The sequence below is a fragment of the Quercus robur genome, chromosome 4 (genome assembly GCF_932294415.1).
Source record: "Quercus robur chromosome 4, dhQueRobu3.1, whole genome shotgun sequence".
Lineage (NCBI taxonomy): Eukaryota > Viridiplantae > Streptophyta > Magnoliopsida > Fagales > Fagaceae > Quercus > Quercus robur.
The window spans coordinates 18,474,331-18,492,158 of NC_065537.1; the positions used below are offsets into that span (position 1 = coordinate 18,474,331).

Below are 17,828 nucleotides of genomic sequence, written 5' to 3' on the forward strand. Positions count from 1 at the left end.
TGTTTCAGCAACACCAATTAGATCACGGCACCTTAGAGCCATTGGCCATCCTTGAGCTTGAATAGGACAAAGCCAACTTTTGTAATCTCTTCAATAATATAATCCGTTGTCAACCATCATACAAACATTATCTCACCAATGTCAAAAAAAGAAAAAATAACTTGCAAGTTGAGGATAAGTCAATGACCCACAACTAGATATGTAGGATTCGCACTACAGTTTAGATATTACATTGTCAATTAAAATCATTAGAATTCTAACCCCACAGTGGTAAAAATATCTAAGACTATGAAAGAAGATTTCTAAAATATATAAACCTTGAGAACTATTGCAAAATCATTTTAAAGAAATGAATTTACACATGTATTCTTTACATAAATCATACAAAGCAAAAAATTTTAACATCAGAGTGTATTCTATAAGGCAGCGGATAGGTGTCAATCATAATTATAACAAGAATTAACATATTACTCAAGCACAGTATGGTCCCAACACTGCTCCTTCCAGGTTGCCATACTAGCCTCTTGAATTTCTTCTTAGCATCAATCCAACACACCTAGCAAGTCCAAAATGCAGATCTGAACCAAGAAAAAATATAAAACTTTGGAACAAAATTATATTAATTTCATTCATCCATAGCACAATACAAGTTAAAATATTACATTATCTTCTAGTGTCTTAACTGAAATACAAATTCATCAAATATTGCTAATTATGTAATATACTACATTCAACCCACAAAAGTTAGCAAATCAAAATTCAGCTACTACCAAAAGTGAGTTGACACTGCATTCAACCCACAACAGTCAACTACTATCAAAAGTTAGCAAATCAAATTTACACTACATTCAACCCAAAAAAGTTAGCTACTACCAACAGTCAAGTGACAATTATCCAATCACTAAGGTTCCTTAGGATACATCATCTTCAACAATATTTGTCGACGTAACTCAGTAGTTGGAACACCAAAAAATGCTCTCATTTTGGTTGGATCCTTAATTAGGAAGAGCATAGCATCAAGTTGGTGTTCCGTCGGTATTCCTATTTTCACCAATTCAGAAAAAACTTCATCCTCAGAGTAACAACGTGGACGTCCTCTCTCCATGATAGCAAGTCCCTCTTTAGCAATCTCATGTCCTTGCATCATAATCGCAAGTCCCTCCTTAGCAATTTCATTTCCTTGCCTTATACTTGCTGCTACATTATCAATTCCGGATTGAAAAATTTCCATCTGCTTTTCAAGCATTTCAACCATTTCAGGTGTTTTCTTCGCCTTCTTGGACGATGTCTCACATGAGTAGGAAGGAGAGACCATTGGAGAATATGAATCTACATTTGGCATGCTAAACTCACCAAAGCAATCAATATTCTCTTCCAAATTTACGCTATCCTCTCTGTCCTTTTCCCATCGACGAACTTTCTCCTTTGCACTTATAGAACCTTCACCATTTGCCCTATCCTTGGCAAACAAATCAAACAGCTTCTCATAATGGTGAATTGGAGTTCTTTTCCATTTTTTAGCATTTGGGTTTGCCTATAAAAATACAATATACACTTATTAGTATTATTATTATTATTACAACAAAATACCAACACAATGTATCAACTTGCTCTAAAAAACATTTTACAATATCAAAATAAATATAACTAACCTCTATTAAAGGTTCCCACACTTCATCTTCAGCCTCAAAAAGTTCAGTAATAGGATTCCATGCAAATCCACTCATGTTCTTGAAAAGGTCATAACATGAATGGAAAGTACCTTTCAATGTTTTGATGCGATTCTTGATATTACCTTTCTCAACTGTATAACCGAACGATTCTGAACACTTTTTACACATATTTGAGAAAGCATGAGAAGTCCATATTCCATTAGGCCTATTTCCATTGTTTTGTTCCTCCAACATGACGTTAAGTAAGAAACCATCCATGTCATCAGTCCATCTCATGTTAGTCGCTTTAGACTCACTATCAGTTGTCTTCTTCAATGTCTTAGGCATTTTTAAAGACTGCATGTTAAACATATTAGTATTTACAAGATTACATACAACTATTACAAAGAAATTAATAAGATTCACATATAAATACTTCAAACAAACCAACAAAACAAAATACGACATAACATAATGTTGCTATAAGTAAACTAGTAATTGAACATTTATCTAAAACATTAATAAAGTACACATAATAATTGTACAAAAGCAACTATTGGTAAATGTTCAGCAATAGTCATTCCATTCGAAACTATTCCATAAAGAAAAATACACATAAGCAAGTCAAATCTCATAACATAATGAGTAAAATTATTGATCATGCGATACATAGTCATTCCACATTCTAGTTGCTATACTAGTTCGTAATATTGCTCCTCTTCTAGCATCTGCATCACTATCATTTCTATTGTTTCTAGCTTCATTATGTATGTCATCATTCGAAATCTCTTGATCAACTTCTGCAATCAACCTTTCATCCGGATCAACTCCCATAAGATAGTTGTGCAATATACAACAAGCCAAGATAATCTCAGTAACTGTATCAACTGGAAAAAAAGGTTCTGTCATTCCAGATATAATAGGAAATCGTTTCTTCAACACACCAAATGTCCTTTCAATGACATTGCGCAAAGAGGAATGTCGATGATTAAATAGTTCCTCAACATTTTCTGGGCCACGTGCTGAATACTCTTTTAAATGATAACGTACACCCCTATATGGCGCCATAAGTCCACTTCTCAGCATAAAGCCCGCATCTACTAGATAATATTTTCCTATTAAGAAAATAATTTATATAAGTAATTCACTATATATAAGTAATTCTCTATATTTTTTATGAATATGCTTTGTATTTATAACTTAACATTACCTCTAGGGATTATAAGTTTGTCTTCCCTACTTAAAGCGTTTTTAATTATCCTCGAGTCAGAGGCAGTCCCTTCCCATCCCGGTAAAACGTATGTAAATCTCATGTCAAAATCACATGCTGCCAATACATTTTGAGTTGTGTACTCTTTCCTCCCTCGATATCTAGGCGCATCTTTTGCTGACACTTTTACACGAATATGTGTCCCATCAATAGCCCCTACACAATCCTGGAATTAAAGCAATCTATTAAATCAAGAAATTTTTATTCATATTAAAGCAATCCATATAGTTGCTTAAAAATATGTTTACCTTAAAGTATGGGTAAAATCTATGACTATTTCGTATCTGTTGGGGAACCTCTGCTCCATTAGGTTGTAGAAGGAACTGATCTTCTAAGTAGATGACTGCTCTCAACACATTGTGAAAATGACGGCTTACGGTCTCATTAGAACGACGGAAGAAAAAGGAAACCGTACGGATTCTCTCATTATGTGCTAAAATGTAAAGAAACTTGGCTACTTGCTCTTCAATAGAAGCATTCCTAGTGTCTTTAAGACGGCCAGTTCCTCGAAGAATTTCACACAACTTAGCAAAGGCATAAGGCCCCATTCGAATTATGTCTCTACATTTCCTACTGCATCTAAGTTCACTTAGTAATTCTTGCCTAACATTTTCTCTTTCCGCACTACTTTCGGTAAGAACTCTATCCACATAACGTGGACTACAATATATGCCCATCATCCATATTCCATGCACCACATGTACAAGAAGTTGCAAAATTGCTACATCTCGTCTTCTCTGCCAATCAGTCAAAAGTTGCAAACCAAATTTGTTCAATTCATGAATATTCCTTAATTGATCTTGACAATTTTCCTCCCAACTCTTACTCAAATCTTCCGGTGGACTATTATCCCAATTAGTTGAATTATCCATCTACCAAATATCCATCACAAGTAAAAAATAATCAATACATTGGTCATAATAATTACTAATTAAAGCACCTTACTCTTGTTGTTTTGTTTTTATCATCCCAAACATAACTACCAAAGAAACACTATATATATATATATAAAAAAAAAAAAAAAAAAAAAAACTAATACACATAACTAATCATGTAAGAAATTATGTCAAGCTCAAGTTCTTAATCTGAGACAAATTATTGGTAGGTAATGTTAATTGCTACTTTCTAAAATCTAGGGATCAAATTGGATATTAGTGTAAACTTTTAGAACTACATATGGTTTTATCCCTTAAAAAATGTATTATTTTTTTATTCTTTTTTAGCATATACCATAATCACGACCAATTTCATAGCCATATTATATAATTTCCATCCAAAGAGAGAATGTTAGGCTTGCAAAGCCCATGATGTATCAACCATTCATAAGCAATAGGAATATGACAAAGATGTTGCCTAGAGTTTGTGTGTTTGTGTGTGTGTGAGAGAGAGAGAGCAAGAACAGTAAGGATGAAATGGACAAATGAGAATGTTGAGACCGATAATTGGATAGAATAGAAAGGATAGAATAAAATCTATTGCATTTGTAGGGTTATAGTTAGCATTAAGTGGTAAAAGTTACACGGTCATTGATGCTGTGATAAGGCTATGCAGAGTGTATTCTTAGGCTGTAAATCAAGAGTTCTGTGATGGAAATCCAGAGAAAGATAAAAACTGTGGAGAGGGGTAAGTTTGCTGTTATCATTACACACAAACTTGGATGGAAATTAACATGGATTCTAACAATCACAACTAATACCAACAGGATTCAGCAAACTTGGATGAAAATTAACATGGATTCAGCAAAACACAACCACTAATAAATGAAATCCTTAACACCAACAGACTCAAGCACAATCACAACTAATACCAAACAATAAAATCCACCAACTATGAACACACACAAAGGCAGGAACACATGTAAACTAAAATGCTATGCTCTGTAAAATGTAAACTATAATGCCCTATAATTCATTAAATACTAATAATTGAAAGAATAATTGATAATAGAAGTTACCAGTGGAGTAGTGGACTGAACTGACTGAAAATTTTAAGGCGAATAACAAGCACAGATACAGAGCCTCGGCCACTGACCACCGAAGTCCGAAGCAGAGGCACAGAGAAGGCGAGAAGCAGAGGAGGCAGTGAGTGAGAGTGAAAGGCACCGAAGTCCGAAGTAGAAGAAAACAAACAATCAATACACGGATTCTTTATATATTAAAGGGAAAAGAATTTAAAATATATATATATATTGGAGAAAGATTCCGGGAAGAACGAAAAAAAAAAAAAAAAAAAAAAAAAAAAAACAAATAGCGTCAAAAATGGAGAAGATCATACCTGTCACGGCTGGAGAGGTATGATCTTAAGACCCTTTGGAAAGATTCCGAGAAGAACGAATGAAAATACCTGTCACGAATGAAAAAAAAAAAAAATATATATATATATATATATATATTGGAGAAAGATTCCGAGAAGAACGAAAAAAAAAAAAAAAATCAAATAGCAAAAAAAATGGAGAAGATCATACCTGTCACGGCTGGAGAGGAAATCACCCTTGGTTGGAGAAAAAAACAAAATGAAACTAATGAGTGCATGATACATAAACGAATGAAAAAAAAAAAAAAAAAAAAAAATTGAATGTCATACGAAACCAAAAAATCAACAAGAAAATGAGGAGTATAATGAGGATGAGAAACAATAGATCACGTTGAAAAAAGAAAAGAAAACAGAGGAGTACCTGGACCGCTGGACGGTTTGAAGCTGAGATGAGAAGATGAGAGAAAGTGGGTTTGTGGGCAAAAGTCTTCAGCTGGGTAGGTGAGGGTATGAATGAGGGTAGGTGGGTGGGTATTTTGGTAAAATAACTTCTCATGCAGTTTTCCCTCACTGATTTTCCTCCCGTTTTGGGAGGAAGAATTTTGTGGGCCCGGGAGAGAAAAGCTTCTCCCGGTTTTCCACCCTCTCTGATTTTTCCCTCATTCCAAACAGTGGAAAATTAACTTTTCCACCCCATTTTCCCTCCCCATTTTCCATCCTCCCTATATTCCACCCATCCAAACACAGCCTAAAGGAAGTACATAACGAAAATTTTAATGTAAGTCAACACATATATAAATAACTGTGTATGACTGAAGTTATTAGTAACAAATGGGCCTGGGCTAAAACTCCCTTTGCCACAGCCATATTGCCGGGAGACTGATTTTGATGTTGTAGAAGCTGCAAGAAAACAAACATGTTGCTTTTTATATGGAGAAAGAAACTAAACATGTTAACTTCTAAATAAAAACCTTAAATCCATGATGGGTCCTTTGAATCTATAAGATGATAGGGTTCTGAAATCTAACTAAGAACAATAGACAAAGTCTGTATTTTATAAATCTGAAAACTAAATTGTATTGGAGGCTACAATATGTTTAAATAGTATAAAGAAAACCTAGGGTGGCTAAGAAATGCCTAGAAACCCTAATTCGTGCTAATCATGTATTTAGGTGGCAAAATAGTAATTTTTGCCAAAATAGCAAAACTGAGATAATTACAAAAATTGAAAATAATGTCTCTAAACGAAAAGTTATGATATATATATATATATATATATTACTAAAAATAGTAAAAACACTGTTTTTGAGACCTTAATGAAGGAATTCACCTAAAGTAGGGTGATACTTGAAACTCAAGTCTTGATCAGAATATTGTTTCCTTTCAACCTGGCAAATTTCATGCAATTCCAACATTGTCACCTTGATGGCCTCTATTGACACCCCCCTTGATCTTGCGTCGTAATTTCCATCACCCTTGCTGCTATAGGAAAGCCTATGTTGTCTGTGCTACATCATATGTCGTGAACTTGAAAGATACCGAATTGGAAGTCATCTAGAGTATGTTACAAAAGTAGCATATAATAAAGGGTGCGGTCTTTGTAGGGTGACAAAAATATGTACACAAGTTAGCTGAGTCAAGCACTAACGCCTATATATGGATTTAATATCATAGATGAAAGTTGGCATGGGGCAAAACCATGGGACCATTATTATTGTCGACTAGAGCTAACACCATTAGTTATGGTGCAATCAAGTGGGAGATGTGAATATACAATTGTGATAGGTGATTACACCATAACATGGTACACCTTCACATTACATGTGCAATATCTTCTTATAATTTGGTGGATAGTGTTGCTTCACGAGAGGTGAGATTTATTTCTGTAGATATATATTAGTTGAAATGGTATTTAGATAATAATGTAACTCTTGGAATTGATATATCTGTTCACAACAGATATGTCTCTTCCCAAGAGGTATATGATCACGTATAAATACTCCTAGACAATCATTTGAACATGTTACACAATGTTTACAATTTTTTGTTGCTGTGATTTCCAATCTAACGACATTGCCATCCACATCACATCTGAGACCAACAAGATGTCGCTAATACTCATTAACTTCCCTCAAATCTGAGTTATGGAGGTTTCAGCTATACATAACGGTCGTGGTTGAAATTCCCATGCCTATTCCAGCTAACACTAGACTAAACAAAAGCATCCATAGATTTAATGCAGCGACCATCACTTGCAGAGAATAGATATATTTTATTTCTGATTCTTTATTTCCGACCCTTTATATTGTTTATTCCAGCTCCGAAGATTGCACCAAAGATTCCAACCATGATTGCCACATCATGGATCGGTTTTAGGTCTTCTATTTCAAATCTTTTCCCCATAGGCCTTCATTTGCTTTTGTGATTTATCTAGGATGAGTCGACCCAAATTTGTGTAGTCAGGCCTACGTTCCCCAAAGAACCCACAAGAGGAAGTCACAAAATCTGATTGTGGTTGAACATTTATGTGGCATTTTTTAGATTTTATACTTCTTGTATATCATCGCAATAATTTTAAAGAATGCAACATTTTTTTTTCCTTCTAATGGTTAATATAACCAATTATGATTGGTGCATGATAAAAGTGATGGTAATCTATTCAAAATATTTAAAAACTTAAAGAATAAAAAAAAAAGGTTTATGGTCACTTGCGAGAAAGTGATGGTCTCCGATCGCAATAGACTCATTGAGTATACACCGTGTAAATTTTTTTTTAAAAAAAATACTGTGTGCCTATCATTATTTAACACATCATCCTTCTATTTTTCTCACCAAAATTTCCCGTATCACAGTTTTTACAAGTTCTACAATTCTACCCAACCATGAACTATTCAACATTGTATATGTTCCACTTAAATCCTTGTATTGTTTTGTGTTGTGGGACCATCTAGACACACGAACAAAGCTTGCCACTTCTCGAACTCATGCATCACTTTCATAGATGGGACAAATTAGAAAAAACTATTAGAGCAAAAATACATATATTCATAGAGTAATGATTCAGACAATAACTTCCAAAATAATTTTTTGCAAGTGCAACAGAAAAACATGGCAAGCTGGGAGTGCAAAACTCAAGCCACGCAGCAAATATAAGTTACACTTGCGAGCTTCTCCTTGATGGAATCTGCCACGTACTGCTTTCATAACCTTACATAAATCACAACATGCAATAATAAAAGGCCATGAAGCAACCATTCAGTATTCACAACACACAAACCAAAGGATTCATAAAATTAAGAGAGAATGGCAAAGAGCAAGGATGATATCGAGTATGGGACTTCACAGGCAAAGCTTAATGAAGATGAAGTTTTAAGGGTGGCTTACAAGCATGGCACCCCTCTTTAAGGTGGGAAGATAGCAGATTCTGAAACTGTTGATCTCTTTTCCAGTGCCCAAAATATTCCTAATAAGGGAACTCATGATGATGATGATGATCATCCTCAATATTCTACCAACCAAACTCAGCAACACCGTGGAGAAGATGTCACGGATCCCTCTACCAACACCACCATCAAACCTAGCGGAAACATGTCCAAAAATACACCACCGGTACTTCATCATAAATGAAGATCTCTTAACAGTTTTATCGAGCCACTTATGTAACAATCTATTTGTCTCATTTGTTACATGACTTATTTAGTTTAATAACTATCGTTTGTTACATGACTAATTTAGAAAACGAGATCTATAAGGGTTTTTTTTTTTTTTTTAATGCAATTATTAGGATACTGCTACTGCAGTACTACTGAGGGCTACTTTTCACGTCTGAAATTGTCATAAAAAATTACAACCAGACCAGAGAAGTTTAGATCTTCATAGTAGATTTCCCAGGATTTCTGGTTCTGTCTATTTATGCTCCCTAAGAGTTTGTGCTTCACATTATGGTCCTAATTCAAGTTTCAATTTTTCTAGTTTTGGAACTAACTTTTTCAATTTTTGTGTATTCTGCCTTCCTGATTTTCCACTAGCAGTATACATCTCTTATGGGATAGTTTACTCGATACCAAAGGCACCTACAAATATGATCTTTGGGTAAGTACATTCAGATATATGATGATTCTGGCAGTACTGTTTCATTTCCAAAGCAAAAGTTAGATTGACTTCGGCTGCAATTTGGGTGATGATCTAAGCCAGGAATAGCCGCTGAGTGAAGCATTCTTGAGATAACTAATAGTCTAATACTGCTTTAAACTCTTTACCAAGCATGTCTACTGTCCTTTTCGTTTTACTTCTGCTGCAGTTTACTAAAAAGCAAATACTAAAAGAAACCCAAACTACTTTTCCCTTTGATTGCACCATTCTAATAATTTGACTAGAATTTGGCAAATTGCAAGCCCTGGTCAAACAGACCTTATTGAAATCTTCTATATAGGTATTTGTTTATCCATTTGGCAACTTTTCTTACAATGGACCATCTTTAGTAAGTTTTGATACATCGAACAATCATATTTTTTCTACTTTTCCTTGATAAAATTCCTCTTTCATCGAAGTAATAGAAAAATTTTAATATTACCTTCCGTTCTGCTTTAAAACTGGAAAGTATGGATATGGACAACTAAGATGTTGCTCCTACTGATTCTCCCAAAAAAAAAAAAAAAAAAAAAAAATACACAAATCGAAAAGAAACAAAAAAAACAAAACAGATGTTGGCTATATATATATTTATATTATTTTAATACCACCTTGTTCTGCTTTAATCGCGGTACTTAATATCTCCTTCTCTGCACATTTTCTATATGTTTTTTTATTTTTTATTTTTTGCTGGGATTTTTTTGTACGATGCACACACATGTATATAGATATTTAATCGTTGTTGTTTAGACAATGTTTGTACGAGGACAGACATGAAGAATTGAGCAATCAGTTGTCGAAAGTACGACTTAAAAGTTAATATCAAAGTTCATCAAGTACTGAACTATTTCTCTGCCTTTTGTTTTCAGTTAGTCACAAGTTCTTTCGATTTCATGTGGCAAGAAAATTATCAAAAGTATCTTCTTTATTCTAGAGTTCTTTTAGAACTAACCTGAGCAAGCAAATGCATCAAAATTACGACTATTCAATTTCCATCATGTATTTGTTGCTACTAACAGCGTTTTCAAGAAAACAACCAAGGGTAGGGGAAATTTAGTTGTCTACCTACACCATGCAAGAGGGGGGCCATTGCCACAAAACCACACCCCCCCACCCCCTCTCTTGCCCTTATTTATATATATATATTTGTCTCTCCTCCTCTAAAATATTTAGATATTAACCTACAAGAAAATAACTAAATAAATAAAATTCATGCCTCTTTAACTACAAAACCAAAATTAAAAAATAAATAAATATGGACAAAACAAAAATTGCACATAAAATAAGAAACACTTATTTGTATGTTATACTTTGTTGATGTGTTTTATAATATGAAATGTTTAAAAAATACTTATTTTGTAGGTAGTATTTTGTTGAATATGAAATAGATGTTAGTTTTTATTTTCATAAATTTTTTTTTGGTTTTAAGCTTTGGCCCCCCTAAGTATGAATCCTGGTTCTGTCGCTGCTAAGAGGTAAATATTTGCCTTAAACTCCCACCCCCTCCCTAAAAACACCCCCTCCCTAAAAAAGAAAAAAGAAGCATTTCTTTCATAAATTAGAGAAAGGGATGATCAAAATGTAGAAAAGAGTAAAGTTAGTAAAAATTGTGGTGTATAAAGAGGTATTCAACAACTTCCCAAAAAAAAAAAAAAACTATTTTCTGTGTTTTGTTTTGCCTAAGACAATACAAACTATACATATTGAAATGCTGAATGCAATTGGCGTCCTTCCTTCAACTAAGTTACCATTTTTAAACCAATACATATTACTTTTCTTACTCTAAACCGATTTATAGTGCTTTTCTCACGGCACAATTGTGCAAAGCAACCCCAGGAATAATAAAGAAATTATGTATTGTAAACGAATAAATTTGAATGTTTATGTTTATATTTACATTTATGTTTATACTTTTTTTAATTTAAATATTGTATTAAAAATAAGCGGTTCTTAATTTTTTTTTTTTTTTTTACATTCCAAACTCTAACCATGATTTTCTAGAATTGATTAAGCATATTATGAAAAAAATAAAATAAAATAATTTAAGTATTGAAAAATAAATTTCCATTAAACATAAACTGAATTAAAATATATTATATTTATATAAACATATATAAAAGGCTAAATTTTTTAATAAAAAATTAAAACTATAAGCATATCTGTAGGATCATCAATTTTGATTGGAAATGTTTATTTGACTAGACTAGAAGCATCATCTTCAAGGGGGTTTATGTTATAGCTTTTCTTCTTTCTAAAATGTTTTCATATCATTCAGGTGTTCTTGGTTGAAGCATTTAGAGTTGACCACAGGTTGTTTCAGGCACTTGTCCAAATATAAAGCCGCATCACGTATGGAATTTTTGGTAAGCTTTAGCATAGCAAATTGGGTATCACATATCATAGTGAATCACATTAATGAGATAATACTCAATTTGCTACACCGATAATACTGCCACTAATACTCCATTATTTAAGTGGATAGAATTTTATATTCACTATCCATGACACCAATTCCATGCTGAGTTTGAATAATAATACGTAAATAATATTTAAAATTAATGATAATGTACGTAGTTATGTTAGTTATATCAACAATTTTATTCATTCACCACTTAACGACAGAGGTTATTTTGATATAACACCATAATATTAGGGACTAAATTGTTAGATTTGAAATGTTAGGACCCAAAATGGTAATTAAATCATATTTATATATATATATATATATTTATATTTATATATATATATATATATAATTAATGTATATGTTATGTTTCATTTTAGGTCGAATGGAGAGATAAAATTTCAAAAATGATACTTGAAATTGCGACACTTATTTCTAAGTATGTCATGAGCCAATGTAAAAGTTAAGATTTTATCTTAGCGGTCAAAATTAGTACCGGTTTGACTGTTCAAATGCTGATTTGGTATGATTTTAATAAATATACGATGCGGGGCGTGGTGGTTTTAGGAACATTTTCTATGGTGGTTATTAAGAAACATAAATTATACAAAATTTAATAAAAAGAGAACTTTATATATTGAAACATACACACACAAATACATAAAGTCTAACAATTTTCTTCTACAAATTTTCTTATTTTGAAATATTTGCATGATAGTTTCATTATCAATACTACAAGTTACATATCTATCAAAATTTTAGTTAGATAAAAAATTTCTTGGGCTTTTTTTTTTTTTTGTAAGGACCTAATATATTATTAACGGGACAGGTGTTTATGGACAAAGTTTGGTTTCCAACTTAGTTGTAGCCTAATGCTAACTAAACAAATTAACATGGCTATATATTTTGAAAATATAATTGTTATTAGGCTATCAGTATTTTAATATTTTGAAGTACGGTTATTTTTGTAATAAAGTAATTGGGGTTTCCTATGCCAATTAGAATTAGGGTTTAGTTCTCCTTATATATGCTAACTTTTGTACTCTTTTTGGACTTAGTTGATATTTTGATGAATGAAAAACAAAAAAAAACAAAAAAAAAAAGTAGTCTTTTGGTCTGGTATTGACTTTAGTTCTATCTTAAGTGCCAACCCCTATTTGTTTTTTTGCGTAGTGTTGACTCTAACCTAGTTTTAGGTGCTAACTCCTATGTCATATCATTTTATTTTTGATAATGTTGAAAAATCCTCAGTAAGCCACACAATCCTCACGTGTCCTAGACAAAACCTGCACAACAAAGAAGAAGAGAAAATCCTACAGAGAGTACCGGTGTGGTACCAGCCAAAGACCCTCTGAAGGTTAAATTAGAGAATTTTTATAACTCTAGAGTGCTAGAGCCGGAGTAAAATTATGCGTACCTTGCTTTTTGAGAGTTTTGGGTTTTTATAGTAGTGTAGAACCGACTTTTATTTCTTGGCAAAGAAGATGTTTCCTTGTGAGGAACATCCTCATAAATACATGTATTTTGTGAGATTCTTCCCATATAGAGATTTCGTTAATTATGGTTAATCGTAGGGGCAAGACATTTCCATTTAGGGTTTCTTGGAGACCACTTAGGCCATGTAGATGCCACATGGCTTTTCTATCCGTCCCCCTCATGTCCATTTAGTTGGAATCCGTCCACCATGGAGGATCTGTCTATGTCCCTCTTTCTCCGTCCGAGGCGTATCCTATTATGTTTGTCGTTTAATCTGTACTTATCAGTCCACTTATTTAATACCGTCGCTTTTGGTTAATCTCGGAGAACGGATCCGTCGACTTCAATTTTATCCTCTCCAATTTTCATATCTTTTAATTTTGTTTGGGTTGTCCTGCATTAATAGTACGGTATTAAGTACTCTCTTTTAAGCCACTAGTATAACTATGTAATGCATAGATTAATAATAAATTATATGTAAATAAAAAATATATATTAAATCACCATCTTAATAATCAATAAGCCCTTTGAAATTAATATAAAAATCCTAATGCCTGCTTTCTTTTTTTTCTTTTTTTTTTTTGTTTATGAATGAAAAAAAAATATTTTCCTAGTAAATTTTCATTTACTGCTCCCAATCTCTTTCTATGGACCTTCTCGTGGACTTTCTGATGGATCAAACAACATGAAATTTTTTTCCCAGTCTTTTCTTCAATTTTCCTAACAAAGTTATTCTTTTCCAGATTAGATTGTTAGAACAATTGATTAATAGAATCAACAAAAGAGAGTTTTACTAATAAAGCTTATTTCCTAAGCCTCCAATGTATAATTTATCTGTTTACTTACCAGATTGTGTACTAAAATTGGATGGCAATGGATACATAACGATATTCAATGGCGGGGCCAAAATTTTTTTTTCAAAGAGGGCTATATATCTATACTATTAATAATATGATTTCCTGTTTGGGTTTCATTATTTTCCATACTAAAATATCTTAACACAAATTCTTCACTCTAAAAAATAACTCTATTTTTTAGTTATATAATTTTAAATTACACAAACCAGTTAAAAGAGTAATTTACTATTTTTTTTTTAAGTTCCTAAGTTTTAGGCTTTCAAAAAATTTTCAACTCCCATGTACATAAATATCTTAAAAATTAGAACAATGTCTTTATCTCACTTTTAAACATTATTTCACCAAATCTAAAATAAAGAACATAAAGTGTCTCATTGCACGCACAAAGCATGGGTATTTGTTTATTTATTTATTGCTTATACACGGAAGATTTGTAATTTTCATTTAACATAAGATATTTTGTTATGTAAAATATATATATATATATATATATTTACATCAAGTAAGTCTTTACATATTTGCAAAAACAAAAATGTAAGTCTTGACATGTCTAAAAATATGAAATTCAATTTAATAAAAATATAATATAATTGAATTACGTATGGTATACATTAAATATGCTTTAATTTAATGAGCTATATATGACATAAGAGAAATTAGAGGCAATAAAAAATGCATTAGTCTACTACATAAATGCATTACATATTTTTAGTAAAAATCTAGGGTGGTCGTTATTGAAATTTATGGCCAAAATTATTATTATTATTATTATTATTATTATTATTATTATTATTATTAACAAAAATACATAAAACTATTGAATACTCCCGGAGTACCATAAATGCATACTCTCCCCTCTCACATAAATTGTGGGTCCCACCAAAAATTTAATAATAAGACTCACAATTATGTGAGAGAGGAGAGTATGCATTTCTGGTACTCTAAGAGTATCTAATAATTACTCCAAAAATACAAAAAAGATTGAGGATTTTTGAAAAGTCAAAGGGTATGGCCCCATACCCCCCCCCCCCTCCTTCTCTCTGCCCCTATGATATTATTATATTTTTTTAATATACTTTAAAAAATTCCACGTAAGTATTTTAATTGAAAAAATATATATTAATTTATGTATTTAAAAAATAGAAAAACAAAAATGAAAGTCCAAGATGATCAATAACCAAAATTTCCCCCAAGTATGGCCAATAACCAAAATTTACTTACCAGAGATTGTGTACTAAAATCAGATGGCAATGGATACATAACGATATTCAATGGTGGGGCTAGAAATTTTTTTTAAGAGGGGGCATTATATCTGTACTATTAATAATAGGATTCCCTATTTGGGTTTTACCATTTTACGTACTAAAATATCTTAACATAAATTCTTAAACTCTAAAAAATAACTCTATTTTTTAGTTAAATAATTTTAAATTTAAAAACACAAACCGGTTAAAAGAGTAATTTACTATTTTTTTTTAAAAGTTCCTATGTTTTAGGCTTTCAAACTTGTATCAACTCTCACATACAAAAATATCTTAAAAATTAGAACACTATTTTTATCTCACTTTTAAACATTATTTCACTAAATCTAAAATAAATAAAAAATAAAAAAGATACATATGATGAGTCTAGTACACATACATACATACATACATACATACATACATATATATATATATATATATATGTATACACATATATACTTATTTATTTATTACGTATGGTATACTTTAAATATACTTTAATTCTTTTTTTTTTTTTTTGAGAAAGAACACTGTAATTTTATTGATGAATAGCCGAATTGACTTGAATTACAGAAAGAAGGTGTGGAGAAACATCCTTCATCCACACCGTAAACTCGCTAACATGTCTCGCATGTCTAGCAATATTATGGGCCAACTTGTTAGCTTGTCTTTGCACAAACTAAAATTCCACTACATCCATCTGATCTGCCACTTCTTTAGCTTCACTCAGTAGATGACCATACTCGTTCAGGGGAGAATTCTTGCTCAACAGTTCGTCAATGGTAGTCTTTGAGTCACCCTCCAGGATGATTGAATGGAACCCAAGATCCTTGGCGAGTTGTATGGCCTTTTTTGCTGCTAAAACCTCTACTGCAGCAATAGAAAACGAGAGATGGAAGCTTTCTGTCATCGACGCACACACCCTGCCCTTTATATCACGGATAATGACTCCCACTTCGGCACGTTGATCCTCCCTAAACACAGCTCCGTCAAAATTGACTTTGAGTTTTGACAACGGTGGAGGCTTCCATGTAGGCAGGGCCGGCTCAAGGCCTAGGCAAGTTAGGCCTAGGCCTAAGGCCCCACCAAAAAAAAAAAAAAAAATTCCTTAGGAAAAAAAGGCCCCATTATTTATAGTTAAAGGTCCAAATTTTTATAAAATCATATATATTTTCTAAAGGTTGTACATTTTATTTATTTATTAGTGATATACAAATTTTACTATTGGTTTACAAATTGTCATGTTATTAATCACAAAAAATGTGATATAAACATTCATTAGTTAAATTGACGAAGTTTATCAATGAGAGACAATATTACATTATATTTTGAACATTTTATAGTGTTTTTAATTAGCGCATTTTTCTTTTTCATTTCTATTAAGACTCTCAAAGTACGAGACCAATAGAACCTTAACTCAATTGAAACCCTAAAATATTTCAAAAAGATGTTGCAAATGTGTTAAATCATCAATTATAGATTAATCTCCCCTAATAGTTTGAGACTTTGATTTTTGTAAATTAATATCCTACAAAACCATACACCAAATAATATTTATCTCTCTCTCTCTTAAAATCAAAATATAAAATTAAAAATTAGATTACAACTTTATTTAACTATGCATCGTCTTATATCCAAAATAAAGTATTTTTTTCAATCACAATATATTTTTATTTCTTTTTATTAATATTTATAATTCAATTATGATATTCAATTCTCTATATGAAATTAATATTAGTCTAGTTGGTATTATTTATGTATTTAATGTATCAAATTAACTTTAATTTGATTAGTATTAAATAATTTTGTTTAATTAATATTTACATGTTAAAGGTCCCGCATTAATTTTTCGCCTTAAGCCCCAAATTATGTTGGGCCGCCCCTGCATGTAGGCCGAGAAATAGAGTGAGACATCAGCTTAGGGGGACGAGGTTGGCTGGAACGAATAAATGCTGATCTTGCTTTCTGCACCTCATAATGCACCTGTTGCACCGATACATGTGTCCCTCTTGTTCTCATTGTGTTTCGTCTGTTCCATATTGCCCAGGCTGTTGTGGCAAACAAGTTCAGGTCCTTCCCTGTTTCAACGATAGTTTCCACCAAATCTTTGAAACAAGAGAAGCGTGGGCTGGGGTCCGAATTCTCCCACAGACTGGTCTGTGTCCAAACCCGAGAAATTGAAGGGCATGTCCATAGTGCATGGAGCACATCCTCGGGTTCACTATGGCAGTGATCACAGCCATCATCAGTTAGGACCATTCATCGTCTGAGATTTTGTTTTGTTGGGATAGAGTTCCTGGTGGCCCTCCACAGAAAGTTTCGGACCTTGGGCTGAACTTGCATTCCCCAAACTTTCCTCCATAATCTGTTATCATCCGATTGGTATTCTCCATTGTCCAAAGTCCTTGAATTATAGAGGAATCTATAACCCAATTTTACAGTATAAGACCCGATTGGAGTGAAAGGCCACATCAATACATCTTCCACCAATATACCACACAACAGGATTGAATTAATCAGCTTTTTATCTCTTTGACTGAA

The 17,828-nt window shown here is 32.4% G+C and overlaps 3 protein-coding genes across 4 annotated transcripts; 1 reads left to right on the forward strand and 2 right to left on the reverse strand.

Annotated features, from left to right (window-relative positions):
* Nucleotides 1-744: 744 nt before the first annotated feature.
* On the reverse strand, nucleotides 745-5,559 carry LOC126720752 (uncharacterized). Of its 2 annotated transcripts, XM_050423544.1 has the most exons (6): nucleotides 5,387-5,559; nucleotides 5,197-5,265; nucleotides 4,877-4,948; nucleotides 3,171-3,794; nucleotides 2,863-3,088; nucleotides 2,130-2,767 (listed from the first exon to the last, which is right to left on the reverse strand). In XM_050423544.1, exons 4-6 carry the CDS (start codon nucleotides 3,792-3,794, stop codon nucleotides 2,304-2,306), a joined length of 1,314 nt encoding a protein of 437 aa, XP_050279501.1. In that variant the 5' UTR covers nucleotides 4,877-4,948; nucleotides 5,197-5,265; nucleotides 5,387-5,559; the 3' UTR covers nucleotides 2,130-2,303. The 2 variants fall into 2 exon arrangements, with proteins under 2 accessions (XP_050279502.1, XP_050279501.1); XM_050423545.1 differs by lacking the exons at nucleotides 2,130-2,767; nucleotides 2,863-3,088; nucleotides 3,171-3,794; nucleotides 5,197-5,265; nucleotides 5,387-5,559 and adding exons at nucleotides 745-1,534; nucleotides 1,653-2,009 and having other exon boundaries at nucleotides 4,877-5,058.
* A 2,790-nt stretch (nucleotides 5,560-8,349) lies between these two features.
* On the forward strand, nucleotides 8,350-8,901 carry LOC126724383 (SEED MATURATION PROTEIN 1). The gene is given in 1 exon segment (XM_050428944.1): nucleotides 8,350-8,901. A coding segment is annotated over 1 exon segment (324 nt). The 5' UTR covers nucleotides 8,350-8,478; the 3' UTR covers nucleotides 8,803-8,901.
* Nucleotides 8,902-15,966: 7,065 nt separating this feature from the next.
* On the reverse strand, nucleotides 15,967-17,546 carry LOC126721491 (uncharacterized). The gene is made up of 2 exons (XM_050424527.1): nucleotides 17,200-17,546; nucleotides 15,967-16,261 (listed from the first exon to the last, which is right to left on the reverse strand). Exons 1-2 carry the CDS (start codon nucleotides 17,544-17,546, stop codon nucleotides 15,967-15,969), a joined length of 642 nt encoding a protein of 213 aa, XP_050280484.1.
* Between the last annotated feature and the right edge of the window lie 282 nt (nucleotides 17,547-17,828).